This window comes from Homarus americanus, unplaced genomic scaffold, assembly GCF_018991925.1.
Source record: "Homarus americanus isolate GMGI-L3 unplaced genomic scaffold, GMGI_Hamer_2.0 scaffold10478, whole genome shotgun sequence".
NCBI lineage: Eukaryota > Metazoa > Arthropoda > Malacostraca > Decapoda > Nephropidae > Homarus > Homarus americanus.
The window spans coordinates 116771-141502 of record NW_024742485.1 but is presented as its reverse complement, the minus strand read 5'-3'; the positions used below and the strand labels follow the sequence as shown (position 1 = coordinate 141502).

Sequence of the window (24732 nt, the reverse complement as noted above, 5' to 3'; positions counted from 1 at the left end):
ATTGCTTTTACTTGTCTACATTTATCCTCTTCACCACTGATTGGCTCGTTAGCCGCTTGGGCGATCGGTCACGTCTCTGCTACGCACTGTTGGCAAGTACTGGGCATGCACCGGCTCCTGAATGTGCCTGAACCTGCTCCATTGTTGGTCAAGTCTGGTCTTGAAAGAGCTCACACTCGGTGCCGCCACAACACTCTCTGGCAGATTGTTCCAAGAGTTTACAACTCTCACTGCGAAAAAGTTTGCCGTCAGTTTTCGGACCTGCGGCTTCTTCAATCTTGAGCTGTGACCCCTTGTGGGGCGAGCGTCCGCCAGCTCCAAGTAAGGACACTGGACTGAGTAGTGCCCCTTGAGATGCTTATACACCTCTATTAGGTCACCTCTTGCCCGTCTGTAGTATAAGCTAGGCAAGTTCAGGCGCTCCAATCTCTCAGGGTAGCTGAGGTACCGTAGTGCAGGCACCAGTCTGGTTTCAAGTTAGGTATCTGCCCGGGCACACTGATCTCTAGTGTGCTTCCGTCTTCTTTCCTCTTTCTCCTCTGCAAGTTGGACCTGGGGCTGGATGCTGCCACCGCCAGGACACAAAGCGCTAACCCCCAGAAAGTGTAGTTTTTAAATGTACGTAATGTACATTTAAAACGACACCCGTATATAATGTACACCCATATATAATGTACAGTACATTATATACGGGTTAAGGCAACGCCTTTACTATTATATTTCTTAATAATAATTAATATAATTCTATTCTATTCCCATATGTCCTTTGTTTATTATTTTCCTCAGTGAAATATTGAATGAATGTTTAAACCTGCCGCGGGTGTATTGGTCCGCGTGCAGGGCGCCGCGTTACTCCCTCCGCCAGGCCGCCTCAGACGCTCGCACCTCGGGACCACTAGGGTGACGCACCTAGCACTCGGGTTAGTATTTACCACCGCTCATTGTACTTTGTGGGTCAATAGTGGCAACGAGTAATTCTTCTTGCTGGGAAATACCGAGAGGAAGCTGGTGACGATAACAACCATAGAACAGAAGCTGCTGTGTGATGTCTGACGGAGGTAAGACCGGGAGGAACCGGCGGCGGGGTGATGAGCGTGACGCCATGTTTGCGCGTCACCCCTCCCGCGTGGTGTTGTTGGCGTCACTTGGCGTTTTGCTTGAGTATTGGTGATGGAAGTTTATAAAGCCTATGTAATCCTTTCTTCGCCGCATTTTGCCATGCATGGAAGCGCCACCACTTTATTATTGTTAAATGATTTTAATTTAGATGATTAAGACTGGAATTGTTGTGCGTTTGTTGGCCCCAGGTGCCGCATGGTGGCGATTTACGCATGTCAAACAATTTAATTCGTAATAATGAACACAGTGCCTTAAACCTTGAGTATATATAAATCATTTTTCAAGATTATTTGTGACGAATTATTTGTACTTTTTGAAATTTGGACAGTGAAGCTGGGGCCAATACTTGGGTCTGAACACGAACATTTGCCATTATTACCAAACTATACACATATCGTTGGCGAAAACTAATGAATGTTAACATTATCTGTTTCCATTATTGACATTATACACCATCTTTCCCTTCAAGATTAAATTCGCTAATAACTTCATTGCTGATTTTTTTTAGACCTAGCTCAAACTTATGATGATAACACGAGCGAGATGATAAACATTACTGTGTACCTACATTAACTACCAGGGTAAGCAGTATTACCAACTACCATTCTGCTTACCATGTGGTTTAAGAAGAGATAGTTAACATAAGAAAATAAGGAGTCTGCAGTTGGCCTGTGCATGGCAGCTCCTGTCGAGAGTTACTACCACTCTCTATCATCCATGAATCTATCTAGCCTCCTTTTGAAACTTTCCAGAGTTCCCGCACTTACTACAAAGTTGCTAAGCTTGTTCCACTCGTCCACCACCCTATTTGTGAACCAGTTTCTTCCTATCTCCCTCCTAAACCTAAACTTATCCAACTTGAATCCGTGGGTCCGACTAATTACACAAATGTAGCCAAATATAGCCGGAATGAAGTCAAATAATGGTCCTAGATGAATAAATCGGACTGCCAATCACTTCTCGACTAGTATTAATTTAATCTGAGTTAATAGATCAAGTGCATGTACCTAACCTAACCTAACTAACTAACACAACACAACTCAGATTAAATTAAGTTTACCAATTTTTTTTACTTTGACACCAAATAATAATCGAGAAGTGATTCACAGCCCGAATTACGCTTGTACGACCATCATTTGACTTCATTGTGGCTACATTTGGGTAATTCCTCGCTCCGTCGGTACATGCACGCGATCTATTAACTCAGATTAAAGTAAGTTTTCCAATTTTTTGTGACTTTCTGACACCAAATACTAGTCGAGAAGTGATTAGCAGTCCGATTTATTCATGTAGGACCATTATTTGACTTCATTCGGCTATATTTGGCTACATTTGGGTAATTAATTAGTCGGACTGGAACTGCTGTTCTAGTCCTATCCTGCTCGGATATTATAAGAACTTTATCTATATCCCTTTATCGATTGTTTTGAGGGTTGATATATAGGTAGAATGAGATGGGAGGTAGACCTTACTGTACTGAGATAGGTAATATATTATTGTGGTAATGATATCATAGGTTAGTCAGGGACATAAAGAAAGGTAGTAATAGTTATATAATATTGATTTGTTTGTGTTTTAAAAGAATCTATCTTTTGTTAGTGTTGGACTGTGTTAACAAATAGTACTGGTCAAATTTAGGCGGTATTATTTTCTTGTAGCTCCGTTCATTCCTACCACTAATCTATTATCATATTCGAATAAGCCGTCTAATTATTAGATAATTTTCATCTATTACATTACTGGCGGAAATGCATAATAACGGAGATAGCTCTTCCAAAAATTTTTCTATTTTCTTCCATTAACATCGCGTCATTATCGTCTGCCTCTCCTCCAACACTGCGTGTCTCCTGCGTCCCCTTCATAAATCATCCTGCACATGCGTTGCTGTACACGTCATGCGGCTAATCAAAAGCCTTTTTTATTTTGAAACCAATTAAAATGTTTTTGGGTCTAATTTGCGGTTTTCTTGACCCAATCAGATTCGAGTATTCTTTTTGGTCTCTCATATTTTGAAATTCAAGTTCAGTTCCGACCATGGAAGTCTGTGATGGGTGTCACTTAAAGTATATGGAGCTGATTGCGAGTTTTTGGAAAAAAACGACGAATTTATAGCTTTTTTTCTATCGCATGGTGTTCTTCCAACCTCAGTAAAGTGTACTAAGAGCAAGACTGAATGTAAATATCGCAAAGACCAACATATGTGACGTGTAAGAATCCCAGAATGCAACGACGAACAAGAACCACGCCAATAAGGTAAGAAATAGGTGATTCCATACATATGGTGAGAGTCAGTTAAGTTAGGTTAGGTAAGGTTAGGTTTGGTTTGGTTATTGTTTTTCTCGTGTTTTATTGTGTATTTCTTAGTCGCTTAGGCACTTTTTTTTCTCGGAAAACGTCAAACGAAAAATAAATCGCTAAAAAAACCCGGCTAATTTCCGCCCAAATTGAAGGTCATATTCGGTCTCAACACACATAAATACACTAGAAAAATATATTTTTAACTTGCTACAAGTGAACGGAGCTACAAGAAAAATTTACCATTTAGGCTGATAATATTATTACTGCAAGTATGAACAAACTAAAGCTATCAATTAAAGGATACCTAGTTTATTTCTCCTGAGGCTCCTCATTATTTTCTTCTAATTCTTATACCTGTATATGGTGCAGTATTAAAATTTTCACCATTTTGGTTTCACCTACATTGACTTTTACAAAGAAATGCACTGGTTTACTTGTTCCTCCATGATAAGGTACAGCAGCAGTATGCCAAAAATGCACTCTTGGTTATTCTGTAGGTACTGCTACCTTAATGACGGACTGTGTTGTCAATGGTTAGGTTAGTCTGAATAAAGGCCATCTTGGTAACTATCATTTTAAAGTCTACCCACCATGCATGTGCATTAGGCATTGTCTTTTTGTGTATGGCTGCAGTTATGTATGAACCAAGCTATGTCACATACCCGGGAACAATGATTGTCACAACTCTGTATTATAATCACATTCTCGTTGCCGATGTTCTGGTAGAGATTCAATTAACGAGGATGATTTATACGTCCATGGTGTGGGTTTTCTTGTTTATTGCACACAGTTAACCGCCAGAAATACAGTGTCCAAAAAGAATAAGTACAGACACAAACTTTTTTTTTTTAATACAAGCGTCCAACAAAATTGAATTGCGGGAAGGCATTTAACATATAAGGTGATATAAAAATGAATAGGTTGCATCATAGCATCCAATCCTACAGATAATATAAAACATTCCCCTCTAATGACAAACTAAGATCTTTGAATATATTACAATTCCTTCCCCTTGACAAAAGATATATTTTATAAGCTGGATAGTACACTCATAAATTTAGTCTATCTGGCAGAATGCCTCTACTTGTTTTAGGAGGGAGTACTCTACCTTCCTTGCTACTGGATTAGGACACACATCACTATTGTTTGCTGAAGTATGTACATTGTACAAGGTCTTCAGCATGACTACTAGTAGCACCTTCAGGTGGAGGGTCACTTACTGTACATTTATGGCTGTAGGGCGTAACTGATCTATGAGGCGCTGGACCACCTTATCACCAACTTGCACATGTTACCAACGTTCTGTTTTATATTTCCAGGCTGCCACTTATCTACATCATTATAAGATAATACAATGACTGGAGATGAGGTCCCCAAACTTCCCACATTACCTTGTTTCTCTAGCTGTTTCCAACCTTTTACACTCTGCTCAGCCTAAATATTAGGTAACATTAAATCCATTTTATTTCTCAACTTCCTCCCCATCAAGAAATTTGAAGGTGTCTGATCAGTAGTGGCATGCTCAGTTGATCTGTACATTAACAAAAATTTATTAATACAAGTAATAACATTGCTGGGGGTAGCTCCTCTACATTTCATATTGTGTTTAAACAAAACATTCTGCTTCACTATTTGTTGCTGGATGGTAAGGTGCTGATTTACTGTGATGAATTCCATTTATATCTAAAAATTCAGAAAACACACTGTTGTGATATCGCAGTAGTCTTGTATTACATGGCCATAATACTCGGAGGACAGAGACACAACTTAATTCTGCGGGTTTTACTCAAGAGAAGCCATCGGTTACAGTTACAGTATGATGTAAACAAACAACAGAAAAAACTGACAATGTTGAACTACAGTACTTGTACAGCTAACTTACAGAGCTAAATTTCAAAATTGTTACATCCTTTCTCTTTTGACAAGCTAAAGAAACTAATAAAACCTGTTGATAATCAAAATAAGCTAGAATATCTCACTATCATACCTCTATCTATGAGTAAATATTCTTTAAACATAAATGTGCATCAATAAATGAATATATGACATGCAAAACATGAGCATGCGATGTATCCTTACATCTACTTGGTTACAATATACCAGTCCTTAAACCTAGCTGGAAGCATTTTCCTGATCCACCTCACACCATAGCCCACATTTCCACCTGGACGTATTCCGCCACTCTCCGAGTCCTGTCTACTATGTGGTGGTGTACTCACATCTACATTTGCATCAACCTCAGGCCCCGAGACTAGCGTCAACCCTCTGTTAGCTGGAGCATGACCCGTCACATTTTTCCCCGGTCTCTGCTCATTATGTGGGTCCTTTTCATTAGTATTTCGCAAGTGTTGTCTATTGCGTCGTATTGTCCCGTCATTTGTCTCTACCTCGTAAAATCTTTTGTCCAACCTCCTGTTTACTGTCCCTTTCTTCCACACTTTGTTTCCAATAGAACTTGGTTTGAACCTTTGTAAAGGCCTGGGACTTACGGATAGAAATCCCTTACCAGACTAATCAGGTTCTTAATTAAGGAAAGTCAAGGACTATGGTTTTCTGAGGAATAACAAACCCATTTGAGATTGACATCTCTTTACTATAAAAAGTATAACACAAAACTCTGACACCACTCAATAAACATCAAGTAACAATGGGAGTCAATCAATTAAGTCAGTCAACAGTTAATGGGGTCAAACAATTAATGGAAGCAAACAATTAAAGGGAGCAAACAATTAATGGGAGTCAGCAATTAATAGAATCAAACAATTAATGGGAGTCAACAACTGATAGAATCAAACAATGAACAGATATTTCCTACAGCAGTGGCCCTGGGGGTAGGTTCTGGAACACGGTGATCCATACTCAGGGTAGGGAAGCGTCCATTCAACTCCACACTCGAGCCACGTCTTGAAATGGCAGGAGAACACCGGGGCCCAGACGGAATGAGATGAACTGACGGTCGTGGTATGTGGTAGTGGTAGATGACCAGAGAATTGACAGTCGATAAGTGAAGGTCTGGGGACACAGCCCACGAGTCCAGGACCTATGATGAGATCACAGCCAGAATTTGACGAACAGCGGGGTAGCTAGATAGTTACTGTATGGCGGCTGGGGTGAATCTGCCGGTGACCCAGATAGTTGCTGCCGTTCTCACCTCTGTCCAACCGCCCCAAGTGTCGTCCGTACCAGCAAACAAGAGTTAGCACCGGTAACGAGCAGGAAGATCATTTCCGCCCTTACAACCTTACCACATCTTCATCTAATGGCTCAAGATCTTTGGCTGTTTGATTGTAGTACCATGCACTCTTAAAGTTTTTGAGTCTTCTTCTCAAGTGAAACACCAATTCCTTGTTGTTACAGAAGCTTAGACGACATCGGCTGCAATGTTCGGGTTCTTCCAAGATTCCGCTGAACTGGGCTCATTTCCATATCCTGTGTAGGGGTGTCCCTGTAATCCAGTGTGGCTAAGTATGGGTCACTTCCACTGCTCACTGCCTTTATAATCAGACTTTTGGCCGTCTTGACAGCCGATTCTGCCATTCCATTGGATTGAGGATACTTGGGGCTGCTTGTCTTGTGCTGGAAATCAGTTATGTGCATAATCCCGAAACTCCTCACTTATGAACTGTGGTCTGTTATCACTGATAAGAACTGATAGTATCCCATACCTTGTAAAATGTGCTTTCAACTTCCAGATGACTGCATTAGTCTGTGTCAACTCCAGTACACCAACTAACCAAAAATTGCTGAAATAGTCCACAGTTACTAAAAAGTTGTGATTCCTCAGTTTGAACAAGTCCACACCTTCCGTCTCCCAAGGCTGATCTACTATCTCATGGGATATGAGAGTTTCCTTCTGCTGTGCATTGTTGAATCTTGCATATTTCACACTGAGAGATGTACTCTTTTATCTCTGCATTCATACTTGGCCAGTATGCACATTCTCTTGCTTGCCGAAGACAGCCTTCTATGCCAGTGTGTGATGAGTGTATTGCTTTCTTGATCTCTGCACACAGATCATGAGGCACAACTATCCTGTCACCTTTGAATATCAGACCATTCTGTGCTGAAAATTCATCCCTCGAGCAAAAGTAAGGTAATAGCTGGTTAGAAACATCATTCTTAGCTTCAGGCCACCCAGAGATTATGGTTTCTAAGAGCAAATTCATTGTCTCAGCGCTTGCAGTTGCTTTTTTAATTTTCTCCACAGACGCTTGTGTCTGAAAGGCAGGTAGGATACCATGTTTATGTCTTCAAACATTTGTCCTCCTCCACTCTCTGCTAAATGTGTCCTTGGCAGAAAATCTGCAATGTGCATGTCCTTCGCAGGCAAATTACTCTAATTCAATGTTTTACTCTCTTAATTCAATGTTGTACTGGTAAGCTTTGAGTAGCATCCCTTGCAGCCACTTAGACACTTGACTCATAAGTTTCCTGACGATATATTGCAGAGGTTTGTGGTCACTAAGTACACTAGTCAGTCGTCCAAAAGTGTATTGATGACTCTGTCGATCCGAACATAGCGGCTAACATCTCTTTCTATCTGTGCATATCTGGTCTCTGTAGGTGTCAATGCTCTGCTTGCATAGGAAATTGGTCTACCATCCTGCATCAAAGTAGCTCCTAAACCTGTCTGGCTAGCATCACACTGAATGACAAGTGGTTTGCTTTGATCATAATAAGCTAAAATTGAAGATGTCACCAATTCTTTGACCTTGTCTAGGGCTTCCTCCTATACCCTACCCCAATGCCATTCTGCATCTTTGTTTGCTAGTTGATGACCATATTTACCTACTTTGCCATAGAAAAGAAATCTCAGGCTTCCTCAGCTCAGTTTTTACAATTGTTGAGCCTAATTCCTTGACTCCTACATCTCTCTAGTAGTGTATGCACATTATTATCATGATCTATATTAGGCTGTTTATCACTATCACCTTTACCATAAGCCAATATGTCATCTACGACACATGACTTCTTTCAAACCTTCCAGTGCTACATTCAGCCTCTTCTGAAATATTTCACTACTTACAGCTAGACCAAATGGTAATCTCAACCACCTGTATCTACCTAATGGTGTTTGAAGTGTAGTGAGATAGCTTGACTGACCTTCTAAAATACAATGCCAGTATCTATTTTTTAGATCAAACTTTGAAAACACTCTAGCCTTTGACGGATCCGGCAATACATCATGAATAGCAGCAAGTGGGTGCATTACACTGTTTAGGTCTTTGTTTAATGCTTGTGGATTAATGCAAATCCTAATATCACCTGATTTCTTGCTCCCAACAACCATACGGCTTGCCCATCCTGTTGGTTTGTCTACTTTGGCTATAACTTTCATCCTTTCAAGCTCACAAGCTTCTTATGAATTTTCTGTTTGGTACTGATAGTCACCCGACATGATGGTATTGCAACTGGAGTTGGTGATGAATCTAGAGTTAACTTAACAAAACCAGGGAGTTTTCCTACTGCTTCTTAAAAAACATCACTAAAATCTGAGAATTCATCTTGAAGTTTACGTACGTTCTCATAATTTACAGTAATCAAATTCATTTTCTTTGGTGTGCGCTTGCCCAAAATTGGCACAAAATCTTGTTCTACAACCATGAACTCGACTGGATATTTTTTCCTGTTTTTTCTCTTAGTGATGACGATTCTACACTTTCCGAATGGGCTTATTTTTGTTGAATTCCACATGAGCAACACTATCACAAGGTGTTACTTTCACATTGGGTTTGATATGGTGAGGTTAGGTTAGGTTATGATTGCCTTGTCGTTGCTCCGTGCTGCAATCTTCGTAACGAACTGGTCATCTGGATCCTCTGCATCTGCGTCCTCTTGAATACCTCTAACTGTGATATTTGTTGTTGCTCTACACTTGATTGTGAAGTGATAAATTTTGCCACACCTGCTACAGGTTTTGCCATTTGCTGGGCATACTTCTTTCTTCCAGACGTGCTTACGACCACAGAACTTGCATCCTTTCAAGTTCAAGGGCTTGCTGTTGGTCGTGTTCTCACTGTGGTTCTTCACTTCACTCTTCTTCGTATGCTTCTTCCGAGTCACCTTGTTGACAGCTGCTGGACCCTTGTCTCGCAACGCCTCCATCTGCTTCTTTGATGCTTCATGGTCCACACATATCTTCAGTGCTGCACTAAACTGAGGTCCTCTTCTTTGAAGAACTTCTCAAGAAGGGAATCTTCTTGGCATCCAAATACTAGTTGTCTCTCATTTCATATTCTCCCTGGTCACCGTACTCGCATTCCTTGCTTAGAATCTTGAGCTTTGTGATAAATGAATTCAGAGGTTCTTCTGTTTGTTGTACACACTTTTGGAATTTATACCTGTCAGCCAACACATTCCTTCTTGATGCAAAGTGTGCATCAAACTTGTCTCGTAAATTTTGCAACACTTTGGCTGGGTACCACTTGGTGTAGCGAACTCAAATGAATTGTATATATCAAACAACTCATCCCCTCCCATGGTTAACATAAGTGCAACTGTTTCCTCGTCAGACCTCTTCTTGAAGTCTGCAGCCAGTACATAGAGGTCAGATTTTTGCTTAAAGGTCTTTCATGCATGTTCAGTGTCACCTGTTAGGCATAACTTGCTGGGAACTGTGAGTGCTGAAGTACTCTTGTCCATCTCATTTATTTTTCTTGATGGACGAATAAAGGTCCTGTTCAGGGAAGGAACCAACACTAATAGGTGGCTTGTGACCCGGTGTGGAAATTGTGCTGTTGTGCTCTGGTTTCTTTCTCGAGGCCATCGTCCGTCTCTTCCAAGCCTCTGGAGTGGCCGTCATCTTCACAGCAACGCTTCACGCCCAACCTCTTAATAGTAGACAAAATTTGAGGCTTGGTTCTAATATTTCTAGCTTGTTCTGCATAGTGTAGAGTCTTGATAGTTTCATGCACATTAAAGTTGCCTGGGCTGACACAAGCAATCATTGCTGTGTAGCTATTGCCACCCAAAGAGTCATTGAGGAGTCTTGTTAATACAGATTTCCTGTAAGGAACATAGCCAGCTGTAGGGTTACTGAGAGCAGCCAAAATCTTGCTGAGTGCCAGGAGACCTTTATTAATGATGACCCCCTCAGTAAACTGCTGGCCAAACATCTGTGTTTGACTGACACCTTCCGCTCCAGCCAGATCGACCAGCTTTAAGCACGAATGATGACAAGCGTTCTTTAATGTGAGATATACAGTCTGCACGGAATGTTAAGTCGCGATAGGGCTGACGAACTAAGTTCTCGCAAAAATAAGATCATATGTTGTGAAGCCTGACCTGGGATGCGAGATGTCAAAACTCTTGGTTTGTTGGCAAGTGCTGACATTTGGCAACTGAGAACACGTCACGGCTTGTAGTCAGTGCGCCTCTGGCAGCTGTGCAGGGAATATTTATTGTGCGGGTTCCCGCGCCATGTGGCCATGTTTTGTCTAGTTTAAGGTGCATTAACCCAACATAGTGGCCATCAGAGATGTCCAGGAGGGTTATTGCATTGTACAAAGCGAACCATGTACTGAGAGAAATATCTGCTCAGACTGGTGTGGCACTACGAGTTGTTCAAAATCTTGTCAAACGTTTCTGTGACTTTGGAGAGGACGAGTTACCAGCTCCATTACCTAAGTCTGGTAGGCCTAAATTATTGTCTCCATGGACACTTAAGGTTATTTCTCGACAAGTTCGGTCCAGCACTCACAGCACGTGAAGTGAAAGAGAGAAACCCCCGTCTTTTGAGTCACGTCTCGTTACGTTGTGTTCAACAAGCCCTGCACAATGACCTGGGATTTAAGAGCTTTCGTGCCTGCCATAAACCTCTGTTGACAAAGAGACGGAAGGAAAATATAGTGAAATTTTGCAAGAAATATGAAGTGTGGGATTTAGAGACATGGAGGAGTGTATTATGGTCGGATGAGGCTACATTTTCTGTGACTGGGAGTAATGGAGGGAGGGTGTACCCCCCCCTCACTCAGACGCGCACCTCCCACAGTACACTGTAAAGACTGTTAAGCACCCTGCCTCGCTTATGGTTTGGGCTTCCTTTACGTATTATGGTGTTGATGAACTAGTAATCCTCCCTAAGAACCAGATAATGAATCAGTACAACTATCTTGAACTGCTCAGTGATTTCTTACCTGTATCATTTGATAAAGCTAAGGCAAGCCTTTTCATGCAGGACGGTGCCCCATGCCACACTGCTAAAAGTGTCATACAGTGGCTCAAAGACTGTGAGGTACCTTTCTTTAATGACTGGCCTGGCAGTAGCCCAGATCTTAACCCAATAGAAAATTTGTGGTCCATTGTTAAGCGTCGTCTGCGCGACGCTGACACATCATCAATCCCGAAGCTAGAGGCAGCCATCAAAGATACCTGGGCTAACTTGCCACCTGACCTCTTGCAAAACCTTGCTGACAGTGTTCCTCAAGGGCTAAAAAGACTGTCTGAAGTGCAGAGGAAACACTACAAAGTATTAATTGAAGTGGTAAGTGTTACTTGACTTTATATAACATAATCGTAAATATCAATATTTTTTCAGCACACTATCTAACATTCCGCGCAGACTGTATAATAGCATGGGAACGAGAAGAATGTCGATTTCCCTGCTGTGGCTCCAACACTACGTAGGTGGCTGCTCTTCTTCAAGCGTATAATTTAGGCTGAAAATATTATTACTGCAAGTATGAACAAACTAAAGCTATCAATTAAAGGATACCTAGTTTATTTCTCCTGAGGCTCCTCATTATTTTCTTCTAATTCTTATACCTGTATATGGTGCAATATTCAAATTTTCACCATTTTGGTTTCGCCCACATTGACTTTTACAAAGAAATGCACTGGTTTACTTATTCCTCCCTGATAAGGTACAGCAGCAGTATGCCAAAAATGCACTCTTGGTTATTCTGTAGGTACTGCTACCTTAATGACGGACTGTGTTGTCAATGGTTATGTTAGTCCGAATAAAGGCCATCTTGGTAACTATCATTGTATAGTCTACCCACCATGTATGTGCATTAGGCATTGGCTTTTTGCGTATGGCTGCTATACTTGTATCCTGTGCCTATTGAAAAAATTTTCTTTTGTTAATGTTAGACCACATGAACCAACGGATACACCCCATTTCGTCACCACTAACAGACCGTTAGTCGCCTGTATTCGTGACAAATTGCAAGTTATTATTTTACACGGATAGAAATTACACGTGTATACAGATGACTCGAGAATTATTGTGTAATTATTATACATGAATATTAATTATTTAATAAAGAAAGCGATTAAGACATTGGTAAATAACCAAAATGCAGAACAAATGAAGGTGATTTCTTCTTCATTGATTTGCAATTACAACTGCAATAGTTGCCAAGAACATGCAAAAATTGTGCACAGGAAAAGCAAATCATGAGTCTGGAAACTGTGGGGTGAATATGAAGAAAAACTATCACCACTTCTAATTTCCTAAAAAAAAAAAAATTCATTGTCTTCTTCCAAGCTTGCATGAGTAATAGCAATGTGTCGCATGAGATCAAACACCTTCAGTAATCAAGGCTTTATTCAACTCATAACTCCATATACATCTGCAACAGAACAAAACCCAATTAAAACAAGAGAATATTTATTTATTTTTTATTTTTGTCTTTAAATTGTCTTGGTGAGATGCTTGCATGATCCAATGTATTGTTATGCTGGGGCACAATTTTGTAAACTAGGTGTTATGATTATTTTCTATCCCAAGCAACAGTTTTTTGGGCAAAGTATGTTAAATTCTTGTTAATTATGCAAGAATTTTCTGGAATGTATTGCCTTTGTAATGGTGATAGTAATGAACAAGGTGACGAAATGGGCACACTCTGAACCAACGTAACTATTATTCCAAATTGGTTGAGTAAATTTTCTGATGAAGCTAATTCTGTAATTGTGTTTAGAAACTAATTAATGAAATTTAATGTGAAGTTTATAATATTTCTTAATTTAGTCATTTTAAAGTGCTTTATAACTTGTAAATGAAGTTTGTTGCAATAACCACATTGCAATGGGTGCTCTGATTAGTTGGTGAGCACATCGATGAGGCATCACTTTGTATCTTAACTGATGAATTATGAAGTTGACACACCAGGCTATGGTCTGGTTTGGAGGTGTGATGAGTTTCCTCACACACACACATGCCATTTCTTTATTGTAAATGGACTGATACAAAATGTTCTTTAATTTAGTAATACCTGTAGTCCTAAATTTCAAATGTATTGCAAGAATTGCCCAGAAATGTTTAATTTCAGAAAATTCAAAGCATCTTGGGATTAACTTTAATGTACATAACCTGTGCAATTGCACCCAGCTTCTTATAATAAGTTGACTACGGCACGCTCATCTTACTAAATTATAACGAACATTTGCCGTCAACATTTTATTCTCAAATTGCCTCAGAAATTGCTGTTAGATAAACGACACATTAAGCTCTGGTTGGCTAGACAATTTATACAGTACTGTATTGCAAAGTCATGCATGTTCATTTTAGATCCAGTACTACATACAATATATTGAATATGTATCTACAAATTCAGATTAATGTTTTCCCTGTGTTAGTACTGTATAGTAATGTCTACCTAATAAGATGGACATAATTCTATAGCTGTACAGTACTTAAAAAACTAGAATACATTTTTAATCAATGAAATGTTAATAGAAATAGACATTAACTCGGTGTTGACGTTTGCTAGTCCATTACACTGAATTAAGTTTGTTTTATTAAGCAACTTTTCCACATATTACTGTTCATGATACCCATTCCTTCACCTTTATTTTATCTGCAAATTTAAAGGTGTTGATTATTGTGGTTTTGGTATAGTTACGGTTTGTTATTGCTAATGCATGCGACTGCTTTCTTGCATTTTGAAGTATATGCTAGAAGTTCTGGTTATTAGAGATGCATGGAACCATAATGTTGAGTTTTGGCCAGAGCTGGAACTTGGGGTGTTACAGCTCTTAAAATTTTGTTAATGAAATTCAGAAATCCTAGTATGGTGCAGCACTATGATGATATTGGTCTGTGTTAAAGTTTTAAAAGTTATTTTGTCATACTAAAGCTACAAATGTGAAGGTGTTATATAGAAATGTGTGAATTTGTCAGTGAGTGCCATTTCCTGTATATTACAGCAAAGTGAATGTCCATAATATAGTACTGTACTAGTAAGCTGAACTAAATAAAACAAAACCACCAAATCAAGGAGGAACTTTATTTGAGTCATAACGAGTAAATAAAGTCAGTCATACGTCAATTTGTCATTACAGTATTAATATATATATTTTTTTAACTGCACTGGTTGTTTGTAGAATTCATTTTACCATAGTGCATATATCACTAGTTTGTTAGTTGCATTTTTTATATAGCATCCTGTTTTACATTTCTTGAATTGCTCAGGTAAGTTTTCTTCCCCCCTTTATTATACACTGTATTGTATAAACAGGAGAGATAGTTGCCTAAATTTTATTGCTGTCTGTTCAAATCATAAAATTTTTAACCGAATATAATTTAATCCTGTAATTGCAGAGGACGAGAAGCCAATTAAGATGGGTGAAGGTGATGAAGAGACTGTGGTCAGGGTCCGTGGGTTACCGTGGTCAGCCACTGTGGAGGATGTTGTTAAATTTTTTGGTGAGTACAGTCTATGCAACCTGTAAATTGTTGAATTAAAGGGACTTAGTGTTGAAAAAAGCAAGAATTTGTGTTAAGGATTTAATTCGATTTTTATGGTGAACAAACTAAAGGTTAAGGCAGGTGCTTTGAATAACTACTATTTCCCTCAGGATTGGATATATTTTCAATGTGTTATACAGCATTGTATTATGTGTGTGTATGTATTTTCCATATTTGTATTGTTAATTTAATTCTTAAAATACACGATAAAAAAGTATCTTGCCACTTTTTTTGTGAAACGGTATGACACCACGTATGAAGGATTTTAAGAACCTCACCATTTTGGAAGATGCTTTTTTGGCTGTGTTGTCATGGAACAGTGTGATCATTAATTTAAATTTCCAGATGGTGTAAATATAAAGAACGGCCGAGATGGTGTTCACCTAACCCTTTCCCGTGAAGGCCGACCCAGTGGGGAGGCCTACGTCGAAGTGTCTTCAGAAGAGGATGTGACGCTGGCGGAGAAGAAACACAATCAACACATGGGCCGAAGATATATTGAAGGCGAGTTTATTTTGTTCTTGGGATTCTGAAATATCTGAATGGGAAAATGTTTTAAAAGAGCTGTATGAAGTGTAAGATCATTTAAATGACTGTCTTGCGATCTTTATCTTCCAGTGTTTAAAGCAAAGAAGTCAGAGATGGAGTGGGTTGTTAAAAGGGCTGGATTTGGTGCATCTGGTGGCGAAGACGACGGCTGTGTCCGCCTTCGTGGGCTGCCATTTGGGTGCTCAAAAGAAGAGATTGCACAGTTCTTCTCTGGTAAATTTTCTTTATTTTGTTGTTTGGTTTTGTAATTAAAGTTCATGAAAATATGGAAATAATAATATTTTTGAGTGAGCAATATCAGTTGTATAATGATTTAGTTCATTAGTCTAATAGTAGCTAAGAAGTTTATGCTTGTGAGAAAACTGGGGGATCATAGCAGTGGAATACTATAGGGTTGGGTAGACTGACTGAGTGTTTAGAATATAATTGATCTTTTTATGCGAATCCAGAATTATTCTAAACAAAGATTATTATATAAATACTTAGGATCAGAATTATTTTTTTTACTTGTCAGGAAGTACTTTACTGATTCATCTTAATGTACTGGGCTGTAAATGTTTGAATCCTTAACTTGATCGACATATTGTAATTTTAAATATTTTTTTAATTCAGCTGTTAAACTTGAGTATAAGTCTTTAGTATTTTGACTTAACATTAAACATGATTATTATGTGACTAAATTATTCAAGAAAAATGTTTGGGAATAAATTAACTAGTACAGTATATAGATAGTCAAGAGCTAATTTAATTAAAGATAAAATGGCTATTATAGTAAATACTTAACGATTACAAAAGTGATTCATTTAGGAAACTCATAAGTATTTGGCTTGGTGTTTCATGTTTGTTAATCCTTTGATCATGGGGAATTTTACATGTAGGTGTTTAGTTAAATGTCCAGGGTTAGTGGAATGATGTTTTGGGAATATATATACAGTACATATAAATTTAATGTTTTATGTTTGGATTTTGTACTCAGGGGAGGCATATTGTGTCCCATTAATTAGGGAAAGAAAGTTCCAGTTTGATCATAAGCTTAGTTTTTACTGTTTAAGTTTAAATCTGGTTATGAAGTCAGTATTTATATAAGTCCTATAATAATATAGTTGCTATTTTTTTCTTAACATTATTCTCTCTCAATGTCGCTGGGTAGGGTTGGAGATAGTTCCGAACGGGATAGCTCTGCCTACCGACTACCAGGGGCGGCATACGGGGGAGGCATACGTTCAGTTTATAAACAAAGAGGTCGCTGAAAAGTCCCTTGAGAAGCATAAGGAAAAAATAGCGCACAGGTGGGAAGGCAACGCTGCAAAGGAATGATGTTGCACTCAGGTTACCAGTATATACAGGATGTGGGGAGGTTTGTGGTCAAGTTTCATACTATCAGTACTTTACTTCCTGATTGTCCTTTGCCTTCTGAAATCAAAGGCACTAAAAAGTGATATCAGGTATATCTAGATTTGCTTGACAATGGTAGACATGGCAAGTGAAGGTTATGTCTGGTGAGTTTTAAATGAAATTTGAAGCAAATCTACCCAATAGCACCTGGAAGGGACGTAGCTGGCTACTGGTGGAGAGGCAGGGAGGGAGGGAGTTTCTTCCCAGGATGTTTTCCTTGCATTTACTGGCTCGGGTTTAGGGCCTTACCTATCAGTGAGAATAACAGGTTTGCATGATCTATTTAAATAAGAATATCAATAAAGGCAAGGAATATCCAATGTCCCCTTGGAGAATGGTACCCATTTTATTTGAATTTTATATGATGCCATGAAGCAAAGGATTTTGTTATTTTTTACTTTATTTTTGTTTTTGTTTATTTTTTATTAAAAGCATTAAATATAATATGCAGGGTAGCATTCTCTATCCCAGAAACCAAACCCCAGTTTACTTAAGTTGCTGAATAAGGGAGGACAGTTCAGGGTAGGAAATGGTACAGTTTCACATCCCAAGCAGTACTCCCAAAAACAGCCATTAGTGGGTAAGGGTCTGTCGTATTTTAGTTTAACTATTAATGGGACTTCCAGTTTCCTTCCAATTTCCGTTTTCAGTCAGTGCATGAAGGTAAGGAATCCTTAACATTAACTTTATAATGCTACATGAATATGGATTTTCTGACTTTATAGTAGAAGTTTGCTGAAGGAAGTCCCAAGATATTCTTGAGCTTGACTGTATGTTAGTTTATAAGAAAAGTCAAGAAGGGTACTTCAAGGTGAAGATGGCAGCAGAGAAGCAGTGAACCCCTGGTGGGCGGGAGGGCAAGCGGTGAGTCAGGTAGGCAGAGGAGGCAGTCGGGCGGTGGGCCTGGGCTGGAGCTGGTGGGCCGGGCTGGGCCACTGTTGGGCTGGCCGGGAAGGAGCGGGAGGAGACACTGGGCCGGGACACGGGCACGGGCTGGTGGGGCCGGGCCTGGGACTCGGACTATCCACACTGTCGGTAACGGTTACAAACTTTTTAGATTATGCAGTTGATTGATTAATAACATGTGTACATAAATTTGGAATTCATTCAGTCTTAAGATATTCAATTTGGTTTTACAAAGAAATATTCATAACCTTGAATTCACAGAAGTGGTGATGGAATATGGTGTGCTGTCAGTAGAACAAAGACAATATTTTTAAGTAAGATCAGAATATGAATTTGAACCAAACTCGTCTAGAATTTTACACCCTTAATAGAGGTACATATTCTGCTAGAGCAAATGTTTGTCCTTGCAGATGGTTCCCCCATACTGGAGGCATAAGACTGCCTGGCTATTTTAATTTCCTGAGAAAGAGTTCCTTTTGGTACAATGGTTTGTTAACACCATAGCATCCACTGAAAGCTGTTATATTTGGCCTAACTCTAAAATGCCTTTGTTTTATGTATTAGACAAAACACCTCTGTTGATTCTCAAAAAAAATAAATCCATGTTTCATAGACTTTGCTTAGAATTTGGATTCTTGCTTTAGTTGGTCAAGAGAAGGCTCCCATCGAGTTGCCTGAGAAGATTTCAAGGTGAATTCATTTCCTTGTATTTCCCAACAGATACATCGAGATCTTCCGTAGTAACCTAGGAGAGGTGCGTGCTGCTATGAGCCCCAAGATGCGTGGACCTGGTGGTCCCATGGGTGGTTACAACAACAGACCTACTCCGTACGATTCGCGTGATCGGTTCGGAGGCATGAACCGTTACAGTCTGGGAGGACGTGGTCGAACTCGTAAGTTTACACCAGTGTTTTTATGATATTGTCTTCCTGTACTTTGACCAATTATTTATTCTTATGGTATGTTAACATATATGGTAGAACAGAATGCTTATATCTACTTAATCGATGTATATATATATATATATATATATATATATATATATATATATATATATATATATATATATATATATATATATATATATATATATATATATATATATATATATATATATATATATATATAAACAATTGGCTTACCTCTAGAGCAGTCCATTAGTAACATGATGTAGATTTTGCCTCTGAAGGTGGTTATAACGACTACGACGATGGCCCTGGATGGGGTGGATCTGGTGGCTACAATGATGGACCAAGCAGTTGGCTGAGTGGACGCGGCGGACGTGGTGGTGGTCCGGGCGGCCTCAAAGTAAACACGGTGTTTTTTAAGAGTAACTAAAATATATCACTTATTGCATAAATATTTATATAAGAACTGGATTTGGGGAGATACCGCATTAAATATTGTTGTGTTTTGTTTTAGGGCAACTTTGGTGGTGGCCGTGGAGGGAGTTGGAACAATGGTACTGGTCACTGTGTGCACATGAGAGGTCTTCCGTTCCGTGCGACCGAGATGGATATAGCTGATGTAAGTTTAGGCTTTTCTTCATATATATACACATGTATCATATACCTACCTAAATACAGTCATCCTTAATGTGCTTTTTTATTTGTGCAAGGTTGAGACTGCAGAACATTTAATACCATGGGACCTTTGAGATTCTTAGTAAAATTGGGGGGAAAAATATGGGAGTTATCTTGGGTGGGGAGGTAGTTGTACTGGGCTGGCTCTCTATTATTCCAGGGCAAGAATTCTCACTAAGGAGTCTTGTCATTGATATCCATTGTGAGCGAGTAATATTGGTTTAACCATATCCTACTGGCTTAAAATAAAAGCTACTGGTTCTCAGATATCCCAGCCATAGATTTAAGTACTTTCCCAACTTCTTGTATGTGATGCCGGCCCTGTATGGCAGTCATGTGTTCCTTCCTTAATCTACCAAAAAGTTAAAATTGGGTAGTTTTTTTTATGGTGAATTTGTAATTGGCATCGGATTTAATACAAGGCTGATTATCAGGACAGTATTTTAGTGGCTATGCTTTTCTCTTCCACAGTTCTTCAGACCCCTCAACCCTGTCAATATCAACATCATCATGGATAGTTCTAATCGTCCCTCGGGTGAAGCAGATATTGAATTTGCAACACACGATGATGCTGTTAAGGCTATGTCCAAGGTGTGTGACCCACCATAATTTGGCTTTAGTATACAAAAAATAATCAACAAATAGCATTCTTGTATACAGTCATTAATCATGAAGGTACTCCACAACAAAAGTATAATGCACATGTTCATATCTTCTTTTGCAGGATAAGGCCAACATGCAGCACCGCTATATTGAGCTTTTCCTGAACTCCACCCCAGGTGGAAATATGGGTGGACCTGGTGGACCCATGGGAGGCCCAGTAGGCCCTATGGGTGGACCGGGCTCTGGTAACTTTGGAGGTGGCGGAGGCGGAAACTTCAGCGGTGGCAACATGGGCGGCGGGTTTGGTGGGGGATATGGGGGGGGCAGCCGTATGGGGGGAGGTAGGTACGTCGCATTCGCACCATTTACCGTAAGTAAGGAAACATGGGCATCTTAATGGATATGTGGATTTAGAGTGGTTAGGAATTTTATTGCAGTTCATTTATTTGCCTGTCTTCTTATTTTATGGAAAGAGTCAACCGGTGATATAGTAGCCTTTAATTGTAATTTTAAAAGGGATTTTTAATTTTGTGGTGTTACTGGATAATTGCATTAACTTAAAGATTTCAACTTTTTCTCAGGCTTAGTGAACCCTTGGAGCTGACATCCAAGTAGATTATTTATTTTAGGAGAACTTGTTAAGGAGTAGGCTATGTAGGGTATATGAAAGTCAAGATAAATATAAAATGATGAAAGACTTAGCTACTTGGTAAGATTAGATGGCAGGATAAACCAGGGAGCTCATTTGTTCATGATGGTCTTGTTTATGTATTGGTTGTTCATTTATGTTTGAAGATGGTAAATGCATTTTTCTAATTTAAACTGTAGAATAAGTTTAAAGCAAAATCGGTCTGATATCTGTGTTAGTAATTAATAGAACAGTGGTGATAAATTCCTTGAAACTAATGTAGCCAAAGAATTCAGCAAGACTACTGGTTTTATCGGTGGTTCAAATGCCCATAATATAATACAGTAAATGAAAAATTGAAACAAGTTAGCTGTTGTAGGCTTTAATATCTTATTTTTCATGCATAGTACTCATTTTCATTATCTTGCACAGTACATACAGTATAGGAGTTTTCAGGGTGTAGGACTGACATACACAGATAAATATATAATGGAGGAAATATAGAAATTGAATGTGGTGGAAATGTGTTAGGGAATCTGCTGTTTGTGTTTAGTACATTACATTGCACTATTATGCATTTACAATAGAAAATTTGGGCAAGAGTCATAACTGATCCATTCTTCTGGAGGACAAAGTCTTATTTGTTGTGGAGTATTTTGGTGGGGAGAGGGTGAGGGCTGCTTGTGGGTGAAAAATTAAGAGGTTCAGGTTTATTGAGCTCTGCAGTGGATATGAAAATTACAATACATATCACTTTTCAGTGGGTTAAATGTAAAACTGTGTATGGATGTGCTAAATGTACAGGTTATCTCAACCCTTAACAATTGAGGTTGTAAATTGTGGTGGTGTGTAGGATTGACTGTTGTAATATAGTTATACTGAAGTGATTGAACATTGATGTACCAGAAATTGAAGGGAAACTCGGGTGGTTCACAATATTTTCTTCTGTCATTCCACAAACAAGTATATTAGAAGTAGAACCAGAAAAAATCAAATATGGCTGATATCAGTCATAGGTGTTAAAACTAATGTTTGTATTTTAAATAGTCACAGAAATAAAAAATAAGAGGTACAATAACTCTAAGTATAATACTGTAGGGTAATTTATTAAAAGTATTTAACATTGTGAGTTGAGTACAAGTAGAATATGGTTCCTCTGATAGGGAGTTTATGGCCAGATCAGCCCCATGGACCAAAGATGCTAAAACCTTCCTAATTACTAGTGAGTGTGTAGTGGGGATTCTTAAAGTTCCTGTTCAGAAGGGGTGATTTTGAGAAGTCTCCAGGGGCAAAAAGCTGCATTTTACATTAATGTAGAAAAGTATGATTATCTCAACCTTCAATGTAGGCAATAACCAACCTCTTAACACCTCCGTTACGTTCACACTTCACACGAACCTTTACGTATGTGTTCATCCATTGTATATTCCTGGTATGTACGTACAGTACTTCCTTTCTGACAACTCGTATGTAGCTGTAAGGCAACTGATTCTGCCATAGTTCTCAATCTAGTCATTACATACCTCAACCAATCATCCTCACTGCTCTCCTCAGAAAATCAAATTGTTCCCTCCTCCTTACCATTGGGTTCCCTTAACATTTTTCCCATCCATCACTTCATTCTTGTTTCTCCTCATTCATCATCCTCTTGGTAGTTGTGTGTGTTTTCCAATTACAGTACATGTACTAGTATCAGGAAGAGAGTTATTTAATATGTAGGAATGTAATTAGAGTTTGTGAAGTGAAGGGGGTGGTCTGGTCTTTCTGAGAGTACAAGTGGTGTGTAAAAAAGAGTGGGTTAAATTGAGTACATACAGTATGCATAGGATTAACAGCTGTTAACTCTTTTGGGGGGGGGGAAGGATTCTGAACCAAATGTTTAAATGGGGAATAGAAAAGTAGATGAAACAGTAAAATACACAGATGGAAAGATTGTAAATTGTTGAAGATTGCAGATGGGAAATGGCCATGCCCACTTTTTTTCTATATACTTGTTCAAATAATTTGTATTATGGTTATTCAATTTTGAACTTTTCAATTTTCAAGGAGGATTAAAGATACATTAATGATTGTCATTGAAGAACAAGATAAAACCTATTGTCAGTGTTGTTCAATACAAGTGGTGCATTTAAAGAACAAGGAATTTGTCATAGTTTGAGTTTGGAAAACCACCCAGAGTAAACATTTCCTTTACATTTGTTCAAAGGTTAGAATATGTAGTCATGATACATAGGCATCTAAATTGGACAAAAGTTATTTTCTTAATGGGGTATTATTATTTTGACTACGAATGTGACCTTCTCAGGTATTGATTTAGGTAGAGAGGTTTTTTAATATTGGCTTTGTGGTAAAGGGTTCCTATAGTTTACCTTTAGAGTCGAATGTCAGAGAGGTTTTTTTTTTTTTGTATGTTTCCATATTATGGTTAAATGATTTAAACTACAGATTATGCTTTGATATTATTACCAAATATATATTGCATCAAGATTTAAAAGATGAGAATATTTAGTGCATTATCATTAGTATGAAGCAGATAAGTGTATTGTTAAGTCACTTGTGAGTATGCAGGTGAGAAGATAATGAATTATAAGAGAACCTGCATTTTCTTGTTACTAATAAATCTTTATTGTCTTTTCAGGTGGTAGTGGATACGGAAGTGGCATGGGTGGAGGCGGCGGAGGCTACAGCTCCCTAGATGAAGGACTGGGTAGTGGAATGGGCAGCGGCGGTGGTGGAGGAGGAGGAGGAATGGGCGGCGGTGGCAGCGAATGGGTGGTGGTAGTGGAGGCGGAATGGGTGGTGGTAGTGGAGGCGGAATGGGTGGCGGCGGCGGCGGAATGGGTGGCGGCGGCAGCGGAATGGGCGGAATAGGCAGTGGCATGGGAGGAGGAAGTATGGGTGGTGGAGGAGGAGGAGGAGGAGGAGGAATAGGAGGCATGGGAAGCAGCCTCGGTGGAGGACTAGGTGGTGGTCTCTCCAGTAGTCTGAGTCGGGGAATGGGCAGTGGACTAGGCAGTGGATTGGGCAGTGGTATGGGAAGTGGCAGTGGAGGAGGACTGGGAGGTGGTAGCGGAGGAATGGGAGGCGGCGGCGGCGGCAGCGGCTTCAGTAGCGGCTTCAACAACGGCTTCAACTCTAACAACGGATTCGGCCCTGGCGACCAGATGTCGGGAAGCAACTACAACAGTTTCTGTTAAGAAACTTGAATCTCCTGGAAGGATACTTCACAGATGAGGGAATGTACTTTCGAGTTTGATATGCAGTGAATAAAGACTATTCATAAAGTGAAATCATGTTTTGAGTTATGAAAGTGTTATTTTTTATTTTTTTGTTTAAATGTGACCTATGTGACTTTTCTCTAGAATGGTAGTTTGAGGACCTACACAAGAACGGTAGTGTGCTTTTGGAAAAAAAATATGTACTATTTTGGCTACGTTATATGTGGCAAGTCATTGTAGTACATAATTATTATATTTATCTAGTTTACTGGTGTGCCCCTGTCATAAAAGTAGAAACAATTGTTGACTGGTACCTGTCCTGCTGTGAGCTAGAACAAGTATTATTTTTCATGTGATTGAATATCTGGTTTGACATTCCATTTGAAAAGATGTTTGATGAATAAACCATAAATTGTGACAGATGGGACAAATACAAATGTAATTTTAGATTTACTTTTAAGGCGTCAATAAACAACCTTATCCTACATGTGTTTCGATTTATTCCTTTATGAATTTGACTTGGGTAATGAGAGCCTTAAAGGACATAGTAAAATAAAACAATGGTCATACAGTATGGTGACAATGAGAATGAATAAATGAACCAGAAAAGTTCCATGGACAAGTAGAATAAAAGCAAACCACCACAAAAAATAAGTTACACGGGAATCAGGAACCATGTAAGGTTATATGCAGCACCATTGAAGTATGGTAGAACAATTAGATGGGTTACGCAATGTGAAATCT

General features: G+C 39.1%; 1 protein-coding gene across 4 annotated transcripts; it reads left to right on the top strand.

The window, feature by feature from the left end:
• The first annotated feature begins 845 nt into the window (after positions 1 to 845).
• Positions 846 to 24473, top strand: LOC121876936 (heterogeneous nuclear ribonucleoprotein H2-like). Of its 4 annotated transcripts, none has more exons than XM_042382516.1 (11): positions 846 to 920; positions 14960 to 15064; positions 15452 to 15610; positions 15725 to 15868; positions 16806 to 16944; positions 18677 to 18849; positions 19131 to 19264; positions 19379 to 19483; positions 20011 to 20130; positions 20264 to 20483; positions 23409 to 24473. In XM_042382516.1, exons 2-11 carry the CDS (start codon positions 14980 to 14982, stop codon positions 23639 to 23641), a joined length of 1512 nt encoding a protein of 503 aa, XP_042238450.1. In that variant the 5' UTR covers positions 846 to 920; positions 14960 to 14979; the 3' UTR covers positions 23642 to 24473. The 4 variants fall into 4 exon arrangements, with proteins under 4 accessions (XP_042238450.1, XP_042238449.1, XP_042238448.1 ...); XM_042382515.1 differs by having other exon boundaries at positions 871 to 1058; positions 19146 to 19264; XM_042382514.1 differs by having other exon boundaries at positions 871 to 1058.
• Positions 24474 to 24732: the final 259 nt, after the last annotated feature.

Excerpts from the sequence above, each read along its gene's own strand:
- LOC121876936 (XM_042382514.1), top strand. Across the intron at positions 15,611-15,724 it reads GGGCCGAAGATATATTGAAG|TGTTTAAAGCAAAGAAGTCA; the intron begins GCGAGTTTATTT and ends TTTATCTTCCAG. Across the intron at positions 18,850-19,130 it reads GGGAGGACGTGGTCGAACTC|ATTTTGCCTCTGAAGGTGGT; the intron begins GTAAGTTTACAC and ends AACATGATGTAG.